Here is a 17,909-nt window from a genome sequence, read left to right as displayed (position 1 = left end):
TGAGGCATATGACAAATGATCGTGACAGACAGGCTTAGAACCAACCATCTGAACCCCCCAAACTGCGGTCCTCTGTTGAACAAAAACACTGCTTTCTGATCAGGTGGACACTTGGCACTGGTGGAGCAATGGAAACAAAAAAAGAGTTGTTTAGAAGCCCAGGAGAAGGGAACAAAAAGGGACCCAGATGATGGAAACCCTATCCATTAGCCGAGGATAGAATTATCACTGGTGAGAAAGAAAGACAGAGGCGGTGCCCAGTAACAGGAGCCCACAGCAAAGAAGAAGAAAAGCCCACTTGTAACATGCCTGGCTTCAATAACATAACTTTGATTTTCATTTTTTTCCACTCAAGTTCTTGAAGACCAGCAAAACATAAGACTCATACGAGAACTTCTCCAGACCCTCTACACATCCTTATGCACACTGGTCCAGAGAGTTGGCAAGTCTGTGCTGGTGGGCAACATTAACATGTGGGTGTATCGGATGGAGACCATTCTACACTGGCAGCAGCAGCTGAACAGCATCCAGATCAGCAGGGTAAGTGGGGGCCCCAGCCACCCACCATGGTTTCCTCCACTTAGACACTAAGCAGAAGTCCAGGACATAAAGTCTACTCCAGTGATGCAGAAGCTAGTCGCTTCTGATTTGATGCCTCATCCTGGAGGGTGGTATGAGGCACATCCTGATAGAGGGGAGTGGGAAGAAGAACTTGGCAGAAGCAGGTGGAAGGAATGTGACGGATAACAGCCAACTGGAGCATTGTGCAGAACGCTGTTGGGGGCAGGGTGCTTGCTGGCTGTCCTGCTGAAGTCTTCAGTGTGGCTTGGGGGAGCTCTCATTTCCTCAAAAAGAATGAGCTGTTTGTGGAATAGGGTTGCTGCTGTCAATACAATAGTACCCAGAAGACGGGCTCGGAGAACTGGTACCGCCAGCCTTTGAAAATTTTCAGTTCCATTTATTGGTAGTGATGACAAGGGATGCATTTGAATCAAGCCTGAACGTACATGTGAAAGAAATAACTGAGCAAGACTCACCCAGAACCTGTAGATTATCAGCATATGGCTACATATATCAGACATTTATTTTGGTTTTCCGAATTAAAAAGTCGTTGTTGGCTCCCATTGTCTTAATGGTGAGCTGGAAGGCTGAGACACACGCTAACCTGTGGCTACTGCTGGTGTCATCTCTCAGTCTCCCCGATGGACAGGCACACTCAGGAGCCTCACGGGACACTTTGCTTACTTATCTAATCACACCCTGGGCTGGTTAAGTGGCTTCCGGGACCCATACAGTTTGGAACTGTACCATGTATCAGGTGAAGGTGACATGGAGAAAACCCCATGACCTCTTGTACATAATCACCTCGCCATGTGATAGTTCCAAAAAAGCATTCCCTCTCTACAACTAATGATCTTTCTGGGCCTTGGTTTCTTAAAGTCTGACGCACAGGGAATAATAGAAACCTCTATGTGGCTTCCAAAGAGTCACTTAGGCTACAAACCCATGCTTATGCACACCCACATACCTACGTATGGACACACACATGTGAGTCCCTGCAAACACATGCATGCAAAAGAACAGAGCCCAAATGTAGGTCATCTTCCAGAAATTATCCCCACTGTTGTATTGTTTTAAGAAAGTTAAGCATGTATTATGAACAGTATAATTGAATAATTTATCCCAGTCTCTCTCCAAAATATAGACATAGCTTAACAGTGTACATTTAAGACCAGAATTCCATTCATCTCTCACTGAAAACTCGAGTAAACCTGCTACCTGATTTCTAGCACTCTCTATGGCCAGCCCTGAATACTTTCCATCTTATTCCCCAAAGAAAATTTGCAACCAGTGATAGAAATTAACAAAGCCCACTTGTTTCAATGACATCTGTCCTCTAGCAACTTTGGAGCATCCATTTAGATAGTCATGCTTGCCCTGAGCTCTGCTCCCTCTGGCCACCTCAGATGAGTGTGTTACCTACGCTGACCTCCCATTCTTTGCACTTCTGTGACCTTTCCTCCTTAAAACCCTCCTTAGTTGATCCCCAAACACTCTTGAAAAGCAGCCATCGTAATTACCATTACCCTACATAGGATGACATTGAAGTGGGGACGAGAGGATTCCAGTGACCTTCCCAGCACCACACAACAATTAGGCTAAGAGCTGAAGTCAGAAGCTCGGACTGTTTATTCCTAAAATGGCAAAGTGTGCTTAGCATCAGTGGCTTCCAAACTTTTTCCCATCTACTTTTCTTCTATGTATTTATCCACTGATTCAGCTTATTTAAAAAAAAAAAAAAAAAAAAAAAACTCTTTAGTCCAATGAAATCTTCTACAGAAGAGATCCAACACTAAAGCTCATCTCCTCCAGCATCTGCATCTCCTCCAGCATCTGCTTTAGGTGCTCCAGCATCTGCTTTAGGTGCTCCAGCAGAACCCCACACTTCTCTGGCCTCAAGGCCCCTTGGCTCCCAGTCTTCCTGGTCCATTCCATCTCTTACAGCCCCTATCACTTAGTCTTCTTCAGAACCGCTCTGACTAGGTAAAATGTTCTCATGAACATACATCTCTCTCTCTGTCTCTGTCTCTCTCTCTCTCTCTCTCTCTCTCTCTCTCTCTCTGTCCTCTGCTTTATAATTGTCAAAGGAAAAGACACTGCCATCTCCTGCTCTGTACCTGGCAGAGGCAGTCAGCCCATTTTAGTCGAAGAGGTGAATATTTATTTGAAGAGACAGCTCCCCACCCCTGCCTGCTGAAGTTTATGTTCCGGGTTCAGAGGGACAGGGTTGGAGAATATCGTCCTAGATTCTGGATGACAAGGATAAGTTAGCAGCTACAAGATTCGGACATAGTATTCAGTCTCCCCATGCTTTGCTTTCCTCATTTGGAAAACAGAGGCCATCTCATCGCCCTGTGTGAGATTTAACATGGGTTTGCATGGGTTTGCATAAACTAGTCTACAGACAGCAGCTGGAACAGGGCCTGGTGTGCGGTAAGCATTATTATAGATGCATTAGGTGTTATGATCAAGGGCTTGCCTGCACACACACACACACACACACACACACACACACACTGTAAATCCTTCCCAAGTAATAATTAACTTATCTAGTAATTAATTGTAATTAAGATAAATGACTGAGATTTACTGGACACCATGCTGAGTACATTATGTCATCTCTTCTACCCAGCCACACTGCAGGATACTCGTTCCCTTGTTTTGTAAATGAGAAAAATCATCCTAGGTATCCACAGGGGATAGATTCAAAGACACCCTGAGGATGCCCTGGATCAAGTGTCGTGCATACAGTGCCTAGTGACTGTGCAATAGCCTACAACACATCCTCCTCTGCACTGCCGATCATCTCTAGCCCAATTTTAAAACCTTGTAAGATGCTATGGACAAAGGACACGAGGACAAGAAAAAGAGCCTGTATGTACACAGTCAGTACAGATGCAATTTTTTCTGAGTTATTTTCCATCTGTGGCTTATTGAATTCAAGGACGTAGAAACCAAAAACATGGCGGGCAGAGTGTAATTGTGTGGGGGCCTCTACATAGGAGGTCTGGCATCAGTCTCCAGGCTGCTCAGGAAGCTACAATTTTAACTACTGGTCCTTTCTACACTCCATCCTCTCCTGAACCCACTAGGGGGCTCTGAGCTGTTTTGTTCTGAGAACATAAATCCCCAGCTCTTAAGGGGCTTGGTGGCTCAGGCCTGTGATCTCAACACACACTCGGGAAGAGGAGTCAGGGGAATGGGAAGTTCAAGGTCATCCTCAACTACCTAACACATTTGAAACCAGCCTTGACTGTGAGATCCTGGGGGGTGGGGGTGGGGGCATGGAAGAAGAGAGGGGGAAGGAGGGAAAGAGGGAGGGAGAAGGAGAAAATGAGAACACTCTACTTCAGTCTGGACTATATTTTTATATCTGTCAAAAAGAGAAGTATGTTAATCCATGAAAACATTCAAGTGTCTCTCACAGTAAATGTTTTCTCTTTTCCGGAGTCCTGCTGCGTTGCCCTTCTTTGCCTTAGAAAGCTTCATATCTAATTCTTTCAAGCCAATTTTTATTGGCAGACATAATTTATATAATGAAGGATGAAGGGCAAAATTAAGAGCACTGGTTTGTAGGAAAAATAAGATATAATTACAGTGCTGTGGGCAAAGCAGTGTTTTGGAAAAACGGGAGCTGGGTAGACACAAATGGAGTTTAGCCAAATGTTCGACTGGGCTGCAAGAGTGACGTATGTTTCCTTTTATATGTTTATATTCAAAAGGAAGAAGGCATGCAAGCAGTTAACCATTTATCAGGAATAAGGGCTTGGCTTGAGGTCTGGGCAAGGGTTTTGGAAAAGTTCAGGTTTGAAAATCTGACAGAGCAAACTCTGCCAAGCAAGCGTGCCTTTAATGGGAGTTAATGTAATAATTGGCCTGGGAGTTTTAACCAAAAAAGTAGAGGCTTTGAAGTGCTGGAAACAAGAAGAAAATCCCATGGCAGCTTTATTAGCTCATACGAGATCAACAGCAGATGATAAATGACAGCTAGGTCGAGGGTTTTCTGCAGTCATACCAAGTCCTGGAGGCTGCAAACAATTGAAAGTTCAGCCCAACAGCCTGGGGTAGAAGAGAGCAGTAAAAACTGTCAGGTCACAGACACTTCTGAAGAAACAGGAGGCCTGCGTCCACTGCAGGTCCAAGATCACTGGAGCTGGAGGGATTATCATTAGTACTCTAAACACGGGCTTTGGGAGCCGGGGAAACTGAGACCCAGACTCCTCAGGATGCCATTTGGATCTGCTCTTTGCCCATGTGACATCCTTCCCAAGTGACATCCCTCCCATGTGACATCCCTTCCATGGCACATCCAGTCTTCTCACAACCCCCCCTTAAGTTCCTCTGTGGCCCATCTTCCCACTAGTACCTGCCCTGCCTGCCAAGGGACTCAGATGATTGCCAAGACTAACTGACACTGGGAATCGCAGTGAGGCTGGTACCGAGAAAAGCCTGGGGTCTCACGTGTGACTGGGCTCTGCTTTGCTTCCTACAGTTTCTCCCCCAGAAATTTGATGAAAAAAATAATCCCTATTCCCAGAGCATTACTTTCCCCTGTGTGGCTCTGCACCTGGCCACAGTAAACGCCACGAGAGCTCTTTGTTTTGGACTGGTCTCCAAGGCCTACAAGATACACCTGCCTTCAAGGATGTAGGTCTAGGTGAAGTATCTTGAGATCATTAAGATTTAAAATAAGAAAAGTCTCGAATATAAGCTTGGGGTTCCCTCAGAAGCTCATGATTGGTTGCAGGTGAATACTATATGTAGGGCTGGAGAGATGGCTCAGCGGTTAAGAGCAATGATTACTCTTCCAAAGGCCCTGAGTTCAATTCCTAGCAACCACATGGTGGCTCACAACCATCTGTAATTGGATCTGATGCCCTCTTCTGGTGTGTCTGAAGAGAGCTACCTTGTACTCATGTAAATAATAAAAATAAATCTTAAAAAAAAAAAAAAGGAATACTCTATGTAGATGCGCTGGTTTTGAAACATTCCCTGCAGGGGCTGGAGAGCTCTCTCACTGTTGCTCTTGCAAGAGATCTGGGTTCATTTCCCACTCCCCCACCCACATGGTGGCTTATAACCATCTGAACTCCAGTTGCAAGGATCTGATAACTTCTTCTGACCTCCATGGGCAGCACATATATACATGCAGGCAAAACACTCATACATGTAGAATAAATAAAAGGTTTTTTTTAAATTAAATGTTCTGTGATGTGAATAGTGCTGCCTCAGTTACAGTGTAGCTTAGTTCAAAGGGTTTGGGGTCAACCATTCCCAGTGTGTATACACAGATAGAAGCACAAACATATACAGAAACATGCATACATATAAACTCAAACAGAAATATGCACAAACTTCCACATATGCATACAAATACATACATACATTCCTACTGTCCTGGGCAGTAGCACTTTTGGAAGGTAGCGAGTTGTGCGCATACATATATTCCTATAAACCCACACATACATACACGCACATGCACAAGCACAGGGACACACACACATGCACAAGCACGGGGGTCTCGTTGCACTAATATTTTTGTTGAGTGCTTATGATGTGCCAAACACCAAAACAACGGGGAAACAAAGCAAAACCCCTGCTGTCCAAAGGACCTTAAGTTCTGAAAGGAATACTCAACTCGGTGTTTGCTAAGGGAAAGGGGCTATGCAGAAGAGAGAGTTTCAGCTGGCCACTGAGGAGCTTTTAGCAGTTCTAGGAAGATGCAGTGAAGGAGACTTCTGGAAAATACATACGCAGAAAGAGTCTTCAGAGGAAATGGTTGCTTTTCTGTTTTGTTTTATTTTGCTTTCTTTGGTATTGGTTTTTTGTTTTGTTTTGGGGTTTTTTTTTTGTTGTTGTTGTTTTGTTTTTTGGTTTGTTTTTTGGTTTGTTTTTCGGTTTTTTTGAGACAGGGTTTCTCTGTGTAGCCTTGGCTGTCCTGGAACTCACTCTGTAGATCAGGCTGACCTCGAACTCAGAAATCCGCCTGCCTCTGCCTCCCAAGTGCTGGGATTAAAGGCGTGCGCCCGGCATTTTGTTTTTGTTTTTGTTTTGTTTTGTTTTTGAGACATGGTCTCTCTATGTAGGACAGCCAGGAGGCTGTTCTAGAACTCGCTATATAGATCAGGCTGGCCATAAACGCTTAGAGATCCTCCTATCTCTACCTCCCAAATGCTGGGGTGAAAGGCGTGTGCCACCATGACCAATGGTAATGGGTCTGAAGTGAATCTGAGACAAGGGAAGGCCAGGAGGGGTGAGATGCATTGTGCACAGGTAGTTGAGATGTGGTTTGGGTGCCAGAGACTATACCAAAATGGAACAATCTGAGGCCACAGAGAATGGTGAGTTGGGAGGCCAGGGGTCTTCTCGGACCACCTGTCCTGGGCAGCAGCACTTTTGGAAGGTAGTGAGTCGTGCAGTTTAATAGTGAAGTGGATGAAATATAAGAATTCAATATGTTTTTATGCTCTGGGCAGTGGATGGCCCCACACCATACAAGTATGGGTGGTGAATGGCCACACACCATGCACATAGACAGTGAATGGCCCCATACCATGCACGAATGGACATGGCTTGCCCCACATTGTGCATGTATGGGCAGTAGTAATTGTACTTAGTGGGTTGTCAAAGAAAAAAAGATGAGGGGCTAGAGAGACAGTTCAGTGGTTAAGAGTACTGGCTGCTCTTGCAGAGGATCTGGGTTCAGTTCCTAGCATCCACATGGCAGCTAATAACTATTCGTAACTCCAGTTCCAAGGAATTCATCGCACTCTTGTAACCTCTACAGGCACAAAGCATGGATGTGGTGCATTTATATACATGTAGACTCATACACATAAAATAAAAATAAATCATCTTAAAGAGACTTGAAGTTGGGAGAGACCTGTGAAGGAAAGATATGAGGGGGTTAGAATAGGATGAACAGTTTTCATTATATACATATATGAAATTCTCCAGGAATAAAGGAAAATATAGCCAGGCAGTGGTGGCACATGCCTTTAATCCTAGCACTCAAGAGGCAAGAGGCAGGCAGATCTCTGAGTTCAAGGCCAGCCTGGTCTACAGAGCAAGTTCCAGGGCAGCCAGAAAGATCTACACAGAAAAACCCTCTCCACTACCCATCCCCCTCAAACACACACACACACACACACACACACACACACACACACACACGAATCCAACACGTGCTGTGTAGAAAGCTCTTCAGAGCAGAAGCTTGCAAACACAGGGAAAGCCTGCTGGCCACCATCATCGAAGCCACTCCAGGCTGTTCTCCACGAGGCTCTGCCATGGCTCCTGCTTCTACGTGTTGGACAGGGAGCATTGCTTTAGGAATCTAGTAGTTGATTACAAGACCAGGGCATTCTGGGAACAAGTTGCCTGGAAAATGGCTCTTCTCTGCTCATCATCCACCCTCTCTCTGCAGCCTGCCTTCAAAGGCCTCACGATCACCGACCTGCCTGTGTGCTTACAACTGAACATCATGCAGAGGCTGAGCGACGGGCGGGACCTGGTCAGCCTGGGCCAGGCAGCCCCAGACTTGCATGTGCTCAGTGAAGACCGGCTACTGTGGAAGAGACTCTGCCAGTACCACTTCTCAGAGCGGCAGGTCAGTGAAGCCCAGTGGCCTGCCCCAACTGTAATTTTACTACCGTTGTGAATTGTAATGTAAACATCTGTGTTTTCTGATGGTCTAGGAGACCCCTGTGAGAGGGGTATTTGACCCCACCATGGGGGGGCGGGGTTAGGACCCACAGGTTGAGAACCATTGTTCTGAGGCGTTTCCAAGTCAATGTGAAGTTTCTGCTTTTTGGTTCCTCATTGTCATCACCATAGTCTTGGTAGAGGAAGAATAAAGCCTTGGCCCAGGTTATATTTCACGGCTCACCCCAAATTTTCACAAACCAGTATTGCCTCAAAAAAAAAAAAAAAAAGACAAGACATTTTATGCTGCTTTATATTTAAGCCCTTTTATAAACATTGCTTCCTTTTATCCAGCCACCTAAGAAATATAGATATTGTCATGCCCACTTCTAACAGGCAAAGAGACCAAGGCCACAAATGACCTGTATATTCGAAGTACTCATTCTCGGAGTGTGACAACTGGCCCTACGTTTGAACTGGGCCTGTGGAGACCCTAGAAACGTGTTCTTCCCCTCATGCTGCCTCAGGGCTGTTTCTCCAATTCTTCCTATAAGTGCATTCATCCAGCAGGTTCTATTCTTGAATACACTAATACTTCAATGTAAAATAAAGCCACAGTGCTAATAACAACTGTGTCTTTATAGAAATTATCACTCAGGTCTACAGCAAAGAAAACATTGACCTAAGCTTTGAAGGAGCAGCCAGGAGCACCATAAAAACAGTCACTAGGAAAGAAATCATGGCTGCCTGTTTGTTTGGAGAGCTGGGTACTCAGTGCTGTGAGTGGGGAGAGTTGAGGATCTGTGGCTTTATAGCTTGACATCCCCCCACCCCCGGGCATGAGAGGGTCCATGTAAAAATGTGGGGGTGGGGAAGAGTGAGAGCAGATCTTTTCAGAACCAGAAAGCCCCAAACTATCGTCTTGATGATGTCTCCTGAAATCACTTTGCTCTGTTTCATTTTTAGATCCGAAAGCGATTGATCTTGTCTGACAAAGGGCAGCTGGATTGGAAGAAGATGTATTTTAAGCTTGTACGATGTTACCCGAGAAGAGAGCAGTATGGGGTCACCCTGCAGCTTTGCAAACACTGCCACATTCTCTCCTGGAAGGTATGCATCCGCATCCGTGCTGGCCAGTGTCCTAGCGACTTGACATAAGTTAAAGTCATTTTGGAAGAGGGACCCTCGATTTAGAAAATGTCCCCACCAAACTGGCTTGTGGGCAAGCCTGTGTGGCAATCTCTTGATTGGTGGTCGATGTAGAAGGACCTAGCTGACTGTGGGCAGTGCCACTCCTGGGCTGGTGGCCCTGGATGCTATAGCAAAGCAGGCTGGAAAAGCTATGGGGAGCAAGCCAGTAAGCAGCAAGTGCTCCTTCGTGGCCTCTGCTCCAGTCCCTGCCTCCAGGTTCCTGCCTTGAGTTCCTGCCCTAATTTCCCTGAGCCAGATCCTAAGGGGCAGCAGTGCCAGCAACACAAAACTGTTCCTTCCTATCTCAGCCCCCAACTTATGAGGAGAGTAAGACTCATTCAGCACTTGGACAGGGAAGGAAACTCAAAGCCTTTCATTTCCTCTACTCCTTATATTGATTTGTCTCTGAGACCCGTTCACCATCTGTCTTTGTGTGCACAGGTACTTACATAGACAAGCACTAGGTTGGTTTTTTTTTTTAAGATTTATTTATTTTATATATAAGTAACACTTTAGCTGTCTTCAGACACACCAGAAGAGGGTATCGGGTCCATTACAGATGGTTGTGAGCCACCGTGTGGGTGCTGGGGATTGCTCTTAACTGCTGAGCCATCTCTCCAGCCCCACAAGCACTAATTCTTTAGCTTCACAGTGGAATTCTTTTTATGGGGGGGGGGGAGGGGAGAATAATCTGTGAATGTGCTCTGTGTATACACATGTCTGTGCAGGTGCACATATGAATGAGCACACGAGTGTTGAGGTCAGAGGTCATAGTCTACTGTTTTTCTCCACTTTTTAATGTTTTAATTTTTTTCTCTGGGGCTCACCAGTTTGACTAGACTGTTTGACTAGTTGGCAGTTTGACTAAACCAATGAACTCCAGAGATCCACCGACCTCAACCCTACCTCCCCCGTCCCCAGTGCTAGGGCTTCAAGATGCATACCTCCATGCCCAGCTTTTGTGTGGGTACTGGGAATCCAAACTCAGGTCCTCGTGATCACACACCAGTCACTTGACCCACTAACTGCTATCCTCAGCACCTTAATTCAGTGTCATTCTTTCTTTTTTTAAAGATGTATTGTTACTTTTAATCACGTACATGCATGCATGTTTACGTGTAGTTATGCGCATATGAGCTCTAGCCTACAGAGCTGAAAGGATGTCAGCTACCTTGGAGCCAGAGTTACAGGTGATTTTGACCTGCTTGACCCAGGTACAAGATGCGAACTTGGGTTTCCTGCATGTTCTTACCCACTGAGCTATCTTTCCAGCCCCTGCAGTGGCATTCTTGATAGAGAATTGTTAAAGATTGGGGAACGATTTACAGCACCAGGGAGCTGCCCCTGAGAACTCAACTCTAACCATGATGCTCTCCCTAGGGCACTGACCATCCCTGCACAGCTAACAACCCAGAGAGCTGCTCTGTCTCACTTTCGCCCCAAGACTTTATCAACTTGTTCAAGTTCTGAATAATCCCAGCACATGACAACACTTCAGAAGGCCCCTGATTGGATGGCTGGGAGTCCGGACACTTCATTTGTAAATAGCTTACATTTTAAGCATTGGCTTGAAACTGCGGGGATACACAGTCATTGAGAAGATGTTGGTGGGAAAAGATGCAGTTGCCAATGGAAATTTGCAAATGTGAATTTCACATGAGAACTGGTAACGAAAAAGCAGAAGTATTGTAAATAGACTTTTTTTTTCCCTAACAATTTGCAAGCAAGACTATAAGGGCAAGAACTCTGTCAGCCATGAAAATGGAGTCCTCTTGAGTTCCCTAGGAAGAAAAAGGCAAAACTCAAAGACAAGATGGAACTCTCTGTTTACAATGTGAAAATGTTGTTAAGACAAAAGAAGGAAGAAGGAAAACTAATGCTATGATCGAGAAATCCTTGGGCTTTGGGTTTGGAATGTGGGTTTGTTTTGAAGAGGCAAAGAAGTCTATCCACCTGAAATCTGCACGGGCTTATGTCCTTATCCTATGAAGATGCCACACAATGGTCTACCTCTAAAAGCATAGTGTGCTCTCTGGTAACATAGAGTATCTAGCAGTCAGTGTCTGTGTTTCATGTAAGTTCTATACTCTGTGAAGTGATTTAAGATGGGAAGGCTGTTAGAAAAAAAAAAAAAAAAAAACCCTCCCTTGGCTCTGACTTCCTGTTCTCCCAATCCCCCTCAGTACCTGCGCCTTTTTTCCTTTTATGTTGTAGCTCCTGTAGGGAACCAGGAGGCCAGCTAAAGAACAGCAAAGGTCGTGAAGAGAGAATTAGGCACCTTTGCATGCCCAGCACTTTTGATTTAACTCTTCCTTCTTCTAGCCTAACTTCTGGGCTTGTCTGGGCTTCCTTGGGTGTCTTCATGGATAAGTGGATGTTTGGGACCTTCGTGGAGCCCAAGAACTGAGGCTTGAGACACATTTTTTTATGCTAGCCAGTCAAACATTCTGCCAGCTGCTACTTCACCTCGGTGGGGCAATGAGCTGAGGCCCCATCTGTTCTTTTAGGTCCAACATCAAATTTGAGTCATCCTGAACTGGGACTTTTCACAAGCATGACTTAAAAGAAAGCCTGGAGTTCCCGCCAGATAGATGTGTTCATCTTAAACTTGTTTCAGGACTGAGTTAGGACAAAGAGAGTTAAAAGATAAAGGATCCCAGGGGTTCTTGCTGGGCAGAGACACGAACACTGTGGAAGAAAGATCTCAGGGCTTAAGGAGTTAATTCCTGGGGTGGGTGAAATGTTTTTATTTTTTACTTTTTATAGATTATATTGCTTTTCTACAATGTATATATATTTGCAATTGTATTTGCTTTTTTTTTTCAATCTCCAAATAAAATTCCCACTACGCATGCCCTCGGCAAATAAGCAGAAATAGGAATTTTGTCCACATAAATGTTAAGGTGTGGTGTGACCTGAAGCATTGATGCTTGGGGTGGTCCCAGGAGGAGAGGAAAGATGGCTGAGAAAGAACAGGAAGAAGGCCAGGGGCAGTCAACACCTCTTCCTTCAGTCGTTAGAGCACCCTCGGGTCAGTACTGTGCAGGCAGATGGAGTCTGTGGGGCTCTCTGATTTGCAGGACCTTACACCTGTACTTACACCAGAGCCGTTCTCCATGCTCTCTTTTTCAGCACCATCTCCTGGTGGCAAAATTAAGTTGAATTTAAAGGTTCATAATGAGAAAAGGGATATGTAAAAGAACAAGATTTCTTTCACATAGAAAAGTTGAAAGTCCACAGTTGAACCTTGGAGACTACAAACATTGTAACAAATAAGACTTCCCTGTTAGGTTTTGGTTTTTTGACTAGTCTCCCCAGAATCAATTTTACACTAGGAATGTAGGGCCTTGATGGAAGGAAGGAAGGAAGGAAGGAAGGAAGGAAGGAAGGAAGGAAGGAAGGAAAGTGGCCGCCACAGTGATTCTGAGTGACAGAGTTGAGGTTAGGGGATCATGCCTTTCACATGTCCTCAGCCTGTTAACAACTGCTCTGTTGTGCTGTTCAGAGATGGGAAGTTGTTGGGACCTTGGGGTTTACAGATCCATCAACTTTACCAACTTTGAACTGTGCCAGCATAACACTGGTTAGCCAGTGTCATGGATGGGACAGCAGTACACAAAGTCATATAGCATACAAACATCCCAGGCAACAACCTGTCCTTATGTAAAATGGCCCTTGCCCCAAGCAGTGAGGTCACAGCTTCTTGAAATATTTAGTAGGTGCCTGCAGATTCTTCATGACCCTTGGTGTCATTGGATATGGTATGTGACAGAACTGAAGAATCGTTTGAAGGATGAAAAAGAAGAAAGGAACATGTATTGGTCACTGTTATTGGTTGGTAGGAAACAGGAAGGATGTGGAAGGTGGAGAGGGAGTGGGAGAGGAGTAGAAATGATGTATCTTTGATGCTGTATGGGGGAGCAATGGAGAGAGTAGGGCAAGCAAGATACCCATATTAGGTCATGGCCAGAGCCTCACATTCAAGTACTGGGAGTTAAAAAGAAAAGCTCTTATGACATTAATAGTCTATAGAATTCCTCTTGGCAAACCCAGGCAGTACTCCCAGACCTAAAAACACAAAACCTAAGAATTCCTGACCCAGAACTACTAGTACAAAAAAGCAAGAGGGATGTGGCTATAGAAATTGCTGGGAGAAATGGCACTGTTTCTCTGTACCTGCCTTCCCCTCCTTTGCATGTTAGAATACAGAACGAGAGTTATGCCCACTTTAAAATGATTCAGATATCTGGAGAAAGAAGAGTTCTGTCCAAGCAAACTGAGGAACATGGTCACTGGTAACTTTATTTAAGAGCAATCAGCTGAGAGTCTCTGAATGAGAACCATCCCTTATACACACACACACACATACGTATATATGTGTGTGTGTGCAACCTTATATATATGAGGAATATATATATGCCAGTGCTCTTGAGTCCATCTCCCACCCACGCATGTTGTAGACGTGTGTAAATTCATGATACCCGGCATGGGAGATGATCCCATGATGGGCATCTGCCACAATCCTTTTATAGCCAGAGTCAATAAAAGAAAAACTCAATGTCACTGTCAACTAGACCGTGTCATCACTACCATTGCTTCAAGTGGGTATCTCAGTTGAATGGGAAGGAAAAGGTGTGACAGAAAGGAGCAGACATTACAGGGTGGGATCTCCAGCCCATCAGCTGGGAGGGGCTTTCTGGTTAGTGATCAATTTCAGATGGCAGTGGTTTAGAGGAGATATTTTTAAGGGACAAAGTTTCCACTGCAAAGCTTTCAACAGAAGAGTTGCTATAACTGTGACCATGAAGCCAGCTGGTGGGTGGCCTCACAAACCCTTCCCCAGGAGGCATTGGCTATTGACACAGCTCCTTATTTCTGCTGTTTTATACGGAAGACAAAAAGGCTGGGAACTTGACTTGTCTAAGCAATTGGTATGATTCACAGAGAGATAAATCATCTCAGGAGATGGTTAGTGGTCTACGGCTCTCAGCATTCGGCACACTGTTTATTATAAAACATGCACCTGGGTTTGTATTTTTCTGCCTGACTGTAGGGCAATAACATCTTGCTATGCAAACACTAAATTTTATGTGTGAATTTTCGACTGTAATTTTATGTGTGCATTTTTTTAAACTAAACTCTATCATTTTCTATGTTGACATCTGTTGTTGGTTTGGTTTTGTTTGGTTTTTTTTAATCTGTCTCCAACTATCTGAGTCTGTGAACCATCTCTCCTGACTGGATGCTGGCTTGAAACCTGTTAGTGCTTAAACAGACTCAGAAACAACCCTGGAGCTCTGGGCAAATGCAGGGGTGTTATTCTTTGATATATCATGGGCCCTCCGTGGCTTCAACAAACAAGCTCATAATTCCTGTAAATTCTATGTTTTCTGTAAATGTTTTCTTCTCAGCTCTGCTAAAACAGAGAGAGAGAGAGAGAGAGAGAGAGAGAGAGAGAGAGAGAGAATATCTTTATGGTTTTCCAAGTAAAAGAAACTCCTATCCCAGACTTTAGACCAAAAAGGATTGTTAGAGAGAAGTATAGACTCTAACATTTCTGCCTTTGAAGATGAGGAAGCCTCTCCAGAAATGGGGGTGCAGGGGCTTCCTCTGTGCTCCCTGGGAAATCAGCAACAAGGTTGAACAGAAACCTGAAGCTTCCTGATGCCAGAGCTCTTGAGTTCATCTCCCACCCAAGCACCTTGTGGACATGTGTAAATTCATGATGCCCACTGTAATGTTTCCCAAGCTCTTCACGGTGGGAGATATGAGAGATAATCCCATGATGGGCATCTACCACAAAGTCTTCCAAACCACTTAAGACTGATTCTTCCTGGGGAAGTTAGAGTCCCTTTTTTCATTTTCATACCCTCTTAGTCTGTTGTGTGTACAACATTCTGCTGAGTTACGAGGAAGTAGCCAGCATAGCATGCCAGTGGTGCATGCCTGTAATCTTTACAGAGGCAGGACTTCTAACCTGGGCTACATATCAAGGCCTTGTTTCAAAAACAGCAGAAAACAAATAGCATGTTTTAACATATTCATCTTTCCCTCGGGCACTTACATAATTCCCTTATAAGAACAGAAACGGACTGGGGAGATGGCTTGGTTGATAAAGTGTCTGCTGTGTAAGCGTGAGGACCTGAATTCAGATTCCAGCATCCATGTGAAAGCCAGGCATGAACTTAAGTGCAAGGGGGGTTCGCTGGCCAGCCAGCCTTAAGAATGAAGTGGCACCCAGGCTCATCGAGAGATCTTATCTCAAAAAATAAAAATGGACAGAGATCTAGGGATACACCCAACATCTGCCCCAAACACCAAAGGCATATGCATGTGCACAGAAATCCCCAGGCATGCACCCATATACATGCAAATGCACACACATACACACGCACACACTGACCCAGCTCCTGCTGGTACCCATACAGGTCTTTCTTCTCCCCTGAAATGGAAAGGTACATTTAAGCCATCTATCCTCTTTCCTGCTCCTCTCTTACCAGTAAGCCCCACTATAAGATCCAGTGAGGTTCATTCTGTTCAACCTTGTTTGAAATAAGCAGAGTTTTATCCTGTAAAGCAAGGGATGGTGGTAGCCATGGTTTTTTTTTTTTTTTTTTTTTTTTGTTGGCTGGGCCTTTTTCAAAGTGTCCTTGAATTCAGCAAGCAACCCTTCTTGAGAAAGCTCTCTAAACTTAGTCTCTCTCTCTCCATTTGGCTGGAAATGATGGATGGCCATATCCAAACTCCAGATTTCTGGATGTGTCATATGCTTCAACATTACAGAATATGACTCTGTCTTTGAGTATAGACATGTTTATTAACTATGCACAAGGCTGTTTAACAGATGGCTCCAAGCCTTGCTCCATACTTGGTAGCATTTGGTACCATCTTTATACTACCAAATGCCAGTCACACTGGCTAAAGAGAGTATATTATAGTCCATGTCTAAGCTTAGAAGCTTTAAATGTATGTTTTAAAGAAAAACAGAGTGGGTGGGTTGAACGTTTTAACTAAATGCATAAGATTGGACAGATTACATGCAAAGATGATGGTTTAATAATGAGTAATCTGAATCCTGTATAACTTATTTGCACACCTTTTCTTGCATGATGAACTGACATTTTTATAGTTGTTTGTATAAGACAGTGGCATATTTTTGTAAACATTTTTTGACACCGAATGGCAATAAATGTTTTTTCCTACAACACACCCTGGTGTATTTTTGATGCACATCGATTCAACTCAGCTTTGTGTTGTAATGGATATGTTTATCTTTTGTCTTTGAGACTTATGTTCCTGCTCCAAGAAATTTGTTAATGAGGATTATAAAAGTTCCTGGGAATACATAGAAAAATAAGTTTGTGGTTGAATACCAACCAGAGTCCAAACTACACAGCTCCGTTTGAATAGGGTATTTCTATGTATTGACTATATTATAGAATGATTGGGAGGAAGTGGATTCTGAAGTCATTGTCATTTATTTACCGACAAACCCTTACAGAACAGCTAGTGTTTGCTAGATCTGTGCAAAGCACTGAGAACAAGATGATGAACATGACAGAAATGGCCTTTGCCTTGGTGGAGTCCAGATTCTGACCGGAGAGACAGACACACGCACGCACACAAGAGAAAATAGCAAGCAAAGAGAAGCAGCTTGCCAGGAGTGTTATGAATGGAATGGTGCTGCGATGTTTTGAAATAGACTGAGAACACGTTTTGCTGAGGTGTGTGCTGTCAGTCACGCAGCCTCAGAAGAATGAAGGTTAAAATGTTCAAGAGAACAAGAGGTTAGTACCACGGACCCAGCTCTTATGTGTAGTTTGGTCTGCCATAGGTTTACGTAACTCCCTCTGTTGGTGTCTCTAAGATGTCATTAGGAAGATGTCAATGCAAGAAACACGCTTCTCACCTCAAAGGGAAGGAGAGACAGTTCATTCTGGACCAGATAGGGTGACCATGGTCCAGGAACACAGGTTTAGTTTACTCTAAATAACTGAAGTTTTTATAGTCTCACTAACAAAGAAAGTCATGAGTCAACATGTTTCTCAAATACATTGAAATCAGGTAAATGAGTGTCTTAGTTAGGGTTTTACTGCCGTGAACAGACACCATGACCAAGGTAACTCTCATAAGGACAACATTTAACTGAGGCTGGCTTACAGGTTCAGAGGTTCAGTCCATTATCATCCAGGCAGGAACATGGAAGCATCTAGGCAGGCACGGTATAGGAGGAGCTGAGAGTTCTACATCTTCATCTGAAGGCTGCTAGGAGAATACTGACTTCCAGGCAGCTAGGGTGAGGGTCTTAAGCCCACACCCACAATGACACACCTACTCCAACAGGGCCACACCTCCCAACAGTGCCACTCCCCAGGCCAAGCATATGCAAGCCATCACAGTGGGTTATAGCAAAGTAGAAGAAATTCCTGCTTTTGGCTTCAGATGCTGTCTGATGGTGGGGTTCTTAGTTTGGGGGTTGGTAGACCCTAGAAGAGTCTGTTCCTGCATTCCAA

At 44.4% G+C, this 17,909-nt stretch overlaps 1 protein-coding gene across 1 annotated transcript in view; it reads left to right on the top strand.

The window, feature by feature from the left end:
• The window catches only part of Fbxo32 (F-box protein 32), a 34,236-nt gene extending 22,719 nt beyond the window's left edge, over positions 1–11,517 (top strand). Inside the window, exons 6-9 of the mRNA XM_034516317.2 lie at positions 356–540; positions 7,988–8,170; positions 9,172–9,315; positions 10,777–11,517. Coding sequence (XP_034372208.1) covers positions 356–540; positions 7,988–8,170; positions 9,172–9,315; positions 10,777–10,866 — 602 coding nt within the window. The 3' untranslated portion in view covers positions 10,867–11,517. The remainder of the gene's footprint in view (positions 1–355; positions 541–7,987; positions 8,171–9,171; positions 9,316–10,776) is intronic.
• Positions 11,518–17,909: the final 6,392 nt, after the last annotated feature.

Source organism: Arvicanthis niloticus, chromosome 13 (genome assembly GCF_011762505.2).
Source record: "Arvicanthis niloticus isolate mArvNil1 chromosome 13, mArvNil1.pat.X, whole genome shotgun sequence".
Lineage (NCBI taxonomy): Eukaryota > Metazoa > Chordata > Mammalia > Rodentia > Muridae > Arvicanthis > Arvicanthis niloticus.
The sequence above is the reverse complement of the archived record's forward strand: the minus strand, read 5'-3'. Positions and strand labels throughout refer to the sequence as shown.